The 8,988-nt window shown below is 47.1% G+C and overlaps 1 protein-coding gene across 1 annotated transcript in view; it reads right to left on the bottom strand.

The window, feature by feature from the left end:
* LOC115088460 (extracellular calcium-sensing receptor-like) overlaps positions 1–8,988 on the bottom strand; it is a 110,793-nt gene that overhangs the window by 61,251 nt on the left and 40,554 nt on the right. Inside the window, exon 3 of the mRNA XM_029596733.1 lies at positions 4,848–5,139. Within this exon, the coding sequence (XP_029452593.1) occupies positions 4,848–5,139 (292 nt within the window). The remainder of the gene's footprint in view (positions 1–4,847; positions 5,140–8,988) is intronic.

Genomic DNA, 8,988 nt, shown 5'->3' on the forward strand with positions numbered 1-8,988 from the left:
TGGCCTGCGCTTTTATCTGGCCCTTGGCTGCCCTGGACATCTTTCCCAAACAGCAAGCTGTAATGCAGAAGGACCCCAGCGATGAGCAGCTCATTGTCCTGGATGCTGAACTTGTATGTGCAAAGACGAGGCTGGCCTGCTGCCGGATGATCGGCTGGATGCCACTTCCACTTCTGGAGAGGTGTCACTATTCTCTCTCTCAATCCTACTCCCTGCTCCTCTCCCTTCCTCCCCACCTCCCTCACCTGCCCTGCCAACCCCCTCACCCTCTCTGTCTAGTCTTACCCTGCTGTCCTCTTTTTGCCACACCGCCTCCTCCTATCCCTTCCCTCCTCCCTATCTTTACTTCTATCCCTACTCCTCCTGCCCTCTTCCTCCCGCCTCCTCTTTTCCCTCCTCCTCATGCCTCTCCTCTTTCCCCAAGCCTTCCATACTCCATGCTCTTCAGTTCCTCACTCCTCCACAGTCCTCCACTCCTCACTCCTCCACCACCACATAAAGACAAACTAAAAAAAATGTCCACACACAGACAAGAGACAAAGGTAAAGGTAAATAGATGAGAGCACAAAATAGGACAACTCACTCAGGAATCGTAAAAAACGTCCACTAAACTCCAACCTACTAAGAACTCACCTCCTCTCCTTTCTCTCCCATGCCTGACAAACCCTCAAAGAAGCAGCTGCAGGAAGCCAATATATATAAACAAAGAAAATAACGCAGCAGGCATAAACTGATGCGCAATGTTTAAAATGACACACGATGCAATACTGCGTTACGCAACGCGACAGTGCATCGCAGAATACAAAATAAAGAATCGTGAGTTGTGAAGCTTACATATGCGATGAGTATATCAGTAATTTCCCTAATCATGCCCACTTTTTTATTGCAGGCACTAATGCGCCATATTTCTGCTTTATTTACAGCATTTTGATGATTCTAGGGCTAAATTGGGAGAAGCTGAGTTAGCCCAGCTAACTTAGGCCCAGAGGCACAAAGCCACAATGTTTTTTTTGCAGAGGGGTCTTAAGAACATAAGAACATAAGAAATTGCCATGCTGGGTCAGACCAAGGGTCCATCAATCCCAGCATCCTGTTTCCAACAGAGGCCAAACCAGGCCACAAGAACCTGGCAATTACCCAAACACTAAGAAGATCCCATGCTACTGATGCAATTAATAGCAGTGCATTAAGTTCACTTAGGGGCGGATTTTAAGAGCCCTGCTCGCCTAAATCCGCCCAAATCCGGGCGGATTTAGGCGAGCAGGGCCCTGCGCGCCGGTGAGCCTATTTTACATAGGCCTACCAGCGCGCGCAGAGCCCGGGGACTCGCGTAAGTCCCGGGGTTTTCTGAGGGGGGCGTGTCGGGGGCGGGCCCGAACCGCGCGGCGTTTTCGGGGCGTGTCGGGAGCGTTCCGGGGGCGGGCCCGGGGGCGTTGCTACGGCCCGGGGCGGTCCGGGGGAGTGGCCGCGCCCTCCGGACCCGCCCCCAGGTCACGTCCCGGCGTGCTAGCGGTCTGCTGGCGCGCGGGGATTTACGTCTCCCTCCGGGAGTCGTAAATCCCCCGACAAAGGTAAGGGGGGGGTTTAGACAGGGCCGGGCGGGTGGGTTAGGTAGGGGAAGGGAGAGGAAGGTGAGGGGAGGGCAAAAGAAAGTTCCCTCCGAGGCCGCTCCGATTTCGGAGCGGCCTTGGAGGGAACGGGGGTAGGCTGCGCGGCTCGGCGCGCGCCGGCTATACGGAATTGATAGCCTTGCGCGCGCCGATCCAGGATTTTAGCGGATACGCGCGGCTACGCGCGTATCTACTAAAATCCCGCGTACTTTTGCTTGCGCCTGATGCGCCAGCAAAAGTACGCCAAATCGCGCGGTTTGAAAATCTACCCCTTAGAGAATAGCCACTGCCATTAGCAATGGTTACATGGAATAGACTTAGTGTTTGGGTACTTGCCAGGTTCTTATGGCCTGGATTGGCCACTGTTGGAAACAGGATGCTGGGCTTGATGGACCCTTGGTCTGACCCAGTATGGCATGTTCTTATGTTCTTATGTTCAGTGGCTATTCCCTAAGTAAACTTGATTAATAGCAGGTAATGGACTTCTCCTCCAAGAACTTATCCAAACCTTTTTTAAACCCAGCTACACTAACTGCACTAACCACATCCTCTGGCAACAAATTCCAGAGCTTTATTGTGCATTGAGTGAAAAAGAATTTTCTCTGATTAGTCTTAAATGTGCCCCATGCTAACTTCATGGAATGCCCCCTAGTCCTTCTATTATTCGAAAGTGTAAATAACCGAGTCACATCTATTCATTAAAGACCTCTCAAGATCTTAAAGACCTCTATCACATCCCCCCTCAGCCGTCTCTTCTCCAAGCTGAACAGCCCTAACCTCTTCAGCCTTTCCTCATAGGGGAGCTGTTCCATCCCCTTTATCATTTTGGTTGCCCTTCTCTATACCTTCTCCATCGCAACTATATCTTTTTTGAGACACGGCGACCAGAATTGTACACAGTATTCAAGGTGCGGTCTCACCATGGAGCGATACAGAGGCATTATGACATTTTCCGTTCTATTAACCATTCCCTTCCTAATAATTCCTAACATTCTATTTGCTTTTTTGACTGCCGCAGCACACTGAGCCGAGGATTTTAAAGTATTATCCACTATGATGCCTAGATCTTTTTCCTAGGTGGTAGCTCCTAATATGGAACCTAACATCGAGTAACTACAGCAAGGGTTATTTTTCCCTATATGCAACTCCTTGCACTTGTCCACATTAAATTTCATCTGCCATTTGGATGCCCAATCTTCAAGTCTTGCAAGGTCCTCCTGTAATGTATCACAGTCTGCTTGTGATTTAACTACTCTGAATAATTTTGTATCATCCGCAAATTTGATAACTCACTCATCGTATTCCTTTCCAGATCATTTATATATATATTGAAAAGCACCGGTCCAAGTACAGATCCCTGAGGCACTCCACTGTTTACCCTTTTCCACTGAGAAAATTGACCATTTAATCCTACTCTCTGTTTCCTGTCTTTTAACCAGTTTGTAATCCACGAAAGGACATCGCCTCCTATCCCATGATTTTTTAGTTTTCGTAATGTACCTCTAAAGTTTTGGTGGGGGGGGTCTCAACGATAGTGGGCCCCATCCCTGAAAGAACATAGCAGCTCTACGGTGCGCTGTTTTGTCTTGCGGCAAAATACCGTGGGTAAAACAATGCAGCAGGCGGCCCCTTAGGCGCAATTGCAGCTCCAACCTCAAGGAATTGCCATATCTGTCATTGATGGTAGTAGGGTTTCGGTATTACGGCCTTTACGGAAACCAAATTGGGATGGGTGTAGGATATTATTGTCTTCTAAGAATTCGGTGAGTTGTGTGTTAATTACTTTTTCCAGGATTTTGGAGATGAAGGGCAGATTGGATATGGGCCGGTAGTTTGCTGGGTCAGTGGGGTCGAGGGTGGGTTTTTTTTTAAGGAGGGGCTTGACAACAGCAAGTTTGAGTGGGTCTGGGATAGAACCGAAGGTGATGGAGCAGTTAATTAAATCAGCAATGGGTTTTGTGATGGTGGAGGGAATAGAGAGGAGGATTTTTGAGGGGATGGTGTGTGAGATGTGGGAAGCAGGTTTCATCTTTTTTAGAATGGACTCAATCTCCATGGAAGTAGTGAGGTCGAAGGACCCAAGGTTGATCCTATTGTCATTGGGGAGCGGGGTGGTGAATATACCTCTAAAATTAGCCAGATACATTTATCCAGCTAACTTTAAAATACCCGGCTATATAATGAGTGCAGCTGCACTATTGAATGTACCTCTAAAATAAGCCAGATACATTTATCCAGCTAACTTTAAAATACCCGGCTATATAATGAGTGCAGCTGCACTATTGAATGTACCTCTAAAGTTAGCCAGGTACGTTTATCCAGCTAACTTTAAAATACCCGGCTATATAATGAGTGCAGCTGCACTATTGAATGTACCTCTAAAGTTAGCCAGGTACGTTTATCCAGCTAACTTTAAAATACCCGGCTATATAATGAGTGCAGCTGCACTATTGAATGTACCTCTAAAATAAGCCAGGTACGTTTATCCAGCTAACGTTGTTATGCAGTCAGTGACTGAATATGGACCTCTGAATTTTCACAGAACTCAAAGCAGACTGACTCAGTACTGCTTCTTCATATCCAGAACCAGATTTAAGATTTTGGCAGCTATAGACAGAGTGCCATGGCAGGCCCTGACCCTAAAGCAATCAGAAGCAAGCTCTTCTTTAGCCTGGATATTTGGCCCGTTCACAATTTGTAGCTCTTGGCAGTTATCTATGTTGCCTAAGGCTAAACCCAGGCCTGGTGACAGCTAAAGTTTAGCTGATTCTTAGTTCATTCTTAGGAAAGGTCTCGTGCCACAATGCACATCAGTCCCAAACAAAACTCACACTTTATACAGCATCAAATACAAGAGGATGGCTCAGTGGCAGTGCTTTACCCTGCTATTTAGGATTTCTGGACTCTGATCTTCAGGCTGGGGATGCAGACGAGGGAGCATTCACAGACCTTGGGATGGGAGTCAGCTTTTGCACAATGGCAAATCCTAGTGGACAGACTTAAAATGTACAGCTACCAGATTTTGGAGGGAGCCACAGTTTATGGGCTCTGGCCAAGGACCTTTGCCACAACGACTGGGTGAGATTAGAAGGGGTGGGCTAGTTAAAACATAAGAACCCCTCTCATCCCATGTAGTTGGAAAGGAAGGCTCATGGTGGATTAGCCCTGGCAAGAGCTAGAAGCCCAAAGAAGCAGCAGAAAGATTCTGGAGCAGGAATATTTTCATTTTCTTGTTACCTGAGGGGAGTTAAAGGTTCCCAGAATCCTGGCCATAGGAAGGGATAAGGATGACATCAGCTCCCCAATAATACCAGCTAGCGATGGACGTGCCTGACAGCTGTAAGCAGGAACAGGACTCTGCTTCCCTGACAGCAGTGCCAAACTTCCCCAGATGGCTCTCATCTCAGACATGCAGGAATCAAAGATGCGGAATCCCAACGTGATATTTGGTAAAAGTTCTGGAGTTTTATTAATTTCTTCTATGGCAAATATCATAGCCAGCACATCCCGGTAATACCTAATGTGGAACCTGTAAAATTCAAAGTTTGTATTTAGAATCTACATCTACTGTGCATCCACCAACAAATCAGAAAGACGGCAATGCAAACAGGTGCAAGGCCCACAGGTAGTTTTCCCTGAGGAATATGCACCAGTCCTCACAGGGAAAGTATGAGCATAATTTCCTTTGAAAATAGCTCAAGAGAAAAATAGCTATAGATATTTGCACTTATTTTTCTGACTGAAATAACCCACATAATTCTGAATAAAGAACCACCATAAGAACATAAGAACTGCCAGACTGAGTTAAATCAAGGGCCCATTCAGCCCTTTTTCTAATAGTGGCCAATCCAGGTCACAAATACCTGGCAGGATCCCACATAGTAGAAGTTCCCATACTGCTTATGTCCAAGTCTACCTTCTTAATAATAATATATGGACTTTTCCTTCAGTTGTTTTCTCCTCCAACCTAACTCTGGCCCAGAAATGCCTCCACTATAATGCGGGTAGAAGTATCCCCGTTGTGGAACAATGCACATACTTTAACTTGTATACAGGGTGGGTAATTTTGAAATAACCCTTTTACTCATGTAAGTAGTAGCCATTTACATGAGTAAATTGCTTTTGAAAATTATCCTCATTAAGATCAAATTAGGCCCAAAATCTAAGTATGCCAGACTCCACAGATCAGGGACCCAAAGAACATCTGGCACTGAAACCATAGACAAGCTCCAATCTACATCCCAAGTCCAAACCAAGAACAGCGAGGACCCATTTATACACAGCCAAGACCCCAACCACTTGCCAGTCTCAAACAATGCGGCACAGACAGGACCCAGCCCATATATAGTTAACAGCCAAACACCTAATTATGCATAACCAGGATCCAAACCACACACCTAACCAGTAATCGCAATCTATACACAGCCCAACCACACACAAAACCAAACTGTGCGCACACTCCAAACCCAAATAGTGTAAACCAAGTGCCCAATAACATCAATAACACCTTCCGAAAAAAACTCAAGACTTGGCTTTTCGTCCAAGCCTTCCCTTAAGCCTAACATTGCAACAATTCTTTCATTTAGCTCAACAGACTAAATGCCCGACCCAGCCATTGTATATTCATTCGTGTTCATTCTCCAGTTTTTTCTGTCCTTTACTTCCTGGCTACCCTAGCCCCCAAGTTCATTCTCCCTGTTATCTGTAACTGCGCCTCGGCCTTCTTGTTATATGGTTTTGTTAAGTTAACCCCTAAGTTTGATGTAAACCGGCCTGATATGAAGCTTGTCATGAAGTTCGGTATAGAAAAAGGTTAAATAAATAAATAAAATAAAATAAATCATAACACTGAACACAAAAGGTGAGGACCCAGTTAAAACCACAAACACACTTTAGTACCAAACGCTACACAACAGAGACCCAAGCCACAATCAAATCCAAGCTATACATAGTCAATATACAATCATACATAATCAAGACCCTTAAAACCTATCCAAAATCCAAATTTGAAATCACACCAAACAGCAAACTGTGCAGAGAACAAGACCCAAACCACACCCTAATGCCAGACTCTGCAGAGCCAAGATCCAAATCATGCATCAACTCGAAACTGTGCATAACGAAGACATGAACCACACATTTAACCAGAAATTGAAAGATCTAATCAAATACCTAAAATTTGACTCTTGAAACCCTGGGAGCTCTGAGAAGCAGCAACTATGTCCTGCAATAAAACTCAAGCCACAGGGTGGATCAGACCTGCTCCTCTCCATTCTCCTTCTTGGTCTGCAGCAGGCAGGCACAGCACTCATAAGTCTACAGCACAGGGATATGAAGAAGACATGTGCTCAGAGCCTCGTTTCTGGTTCTCCCCTCCTCCGATATATGCTTTATTTTCAGACAGGAAACACCCAGGGGAGAAGGAGGAAGAAGAGATGCCAGAACCAGCTGCAAACTTAGAAATGGGGAGGACCATAGTCAGACACAGTCTGGCTAGCAAAATTAGCTGCATAAACTTATCCAACTAACTTTGGAAGTGTATTCAATAGTGAAACCGCACTATTGAATATAGCCGGCTATCTTAATTAGATAGCTGGCTAACTATAACCGCCTAACTTTAGGATAGATCTCTGGCCCAACCAGACTTAGCCGGCTAAATATTGGAGTTAGACAGTTAACTTAGCTGGATAACTCAGCTCCTCCCAGTTATGCCCCAGGAACACCCCTAACTTATAGGGTCATTCACTAAAGCTTTATCGCGAGCGTTAGGGCCCTAATGCACGTGATAAGGCCATATCGCGTGCGAAAAGGGCCATATTGCATGCGATATAATGCTAATTAGGGGGAGGGGAGGAGTCAGGGTGGGGAGGGGAGGAGTCGGGGTGGGGATGGGGGGAGGGAGGAGTTGGTGGTGTCTTCGCTGCCGGTGAAAACGTTACCAGCGTTATCGTCGGCAGTAGCGCATCGAATAGCACCACCTTTCATGGTGGCGCTATTTGGTGCGAAAGCCGGCAGCAAAGACACCACGGTGGTGCGAAGGCTGCGGGCTCTCGCAGGCCCGCCCTCCCCTTCGCCCCCTGTTTTCGCTGGATTCATCATTAAGGAATGAATGATGAATACAGGCCTTAGCCTCCTAAATTCTAACTTCCTAACTTATTAGGCAGCTAGAATTTAGCCGTATATGTGCCCAAATATTCATTTAGTTGGCTAACTTCTGAGTATGAATATGGGCCTCAATATCAGGCTAAAGTTAGCTGGATAAATTATCAGAGATATTCAGCAGAATAAATGCCCTGCTGAATAATTCTAATAACTTTGAAACCTAAAGGCTATGCTTGAAAATCGCCATGTACATGTGTAGCAGTTAAGCTTGATTCCCCAACCCGTCACCTCTGTGTCACAAACGTGGAGCCTATCAAGTTGTCTCCCCACCCTTCCCCCAAGGTCCCCAAAAGATTTGAGAGGAACAAATAATCTTATCAGGATCAGGGAAGGAGATGAGTGGAAGACAGTGTTTCGAACAAGCTATGGGTATTTGAATACCTAGTGATGCCCTGTGGATCATGAAACACTCATACTACTTTGCAAAAATTGGTGAATAAAATATTTCAAATTTATTTATTTATTTAAAAAGTATTTATATACCACTTTTCAAATAGAGTTTTGTCAAAACGGTTAGGGGCGGATTTTAAGAGCCCTGCTCGCGTAAATCCGCTCGGATTTACGCGAGCAGGGCCCTGCGCGCCGGTAGGCCTATTTTACATAGGCCTACCGGCGCGAGCAGAGCCCCGGGACTCGCGTAAGTCCCGGGGTTTTCCGAGGGGGGCGTGTCGGGGAGCGGGCCCGAACCACGTGGCGTTTTCGGGGCGGGACCTAGCGTTTCGGGGGCGGGCCCGGGGGTGTGGTTACGGCCCAGGGCGGTCCGGGGGCATGGCTGCGCCCTCCGGACCCACCCCCAGGTCGCGTCCCGGCGCGCTAGCGGCCCGCTGGCGCACGGGGATTTACGTCTCCCTCCGGGAGGCGTAAATCCCCCGACAAAGGTAAGGGGGGGGTTTAGACAGGGCCGGGGGGGGTGGGTTAGGTAGGGGAAGGGAGGGGAAGGGAGGGGAAGGTGAGAGGAGGGCAAAAGAAAGTTCCCTCCGAGGCCGCTCCGATTTCGGAGCGGCCTCAGAGGGAACGGAGGTAGGCTGCGCGGCTCGGCGCGCGCTGGCTATACGGAATCGGTAGCCTTGCGCACGCCGATCCAGGATTTTAGCGGATACACGCGGCTACGCGCGTATCTACTAAAATCCAGCGTACTTTTGTTGGCGCCTGATGCGCCAACAAAAGTACGCCAAATCGCGCTTTTTGAAAATCTACCCCTTAATATGTTGGATCA

This window comes from Rhinatrema bivittatum, chromosome 3 (genome assembly GCF_901001135.1).
Source record: "Rhinatrema bivittatum chromosome 3, aRhiBiv1.1, whole genome shotgun sequence".
In the NCBI taxonomy this organism is placed as follows: domain Eukaryota; kingdom Metazoa; phylum Chordata; class Amphibia; order Gymnophiona; family Rhinatrematidae; genus Rhinatrema; species Rhinatrema bivittatum.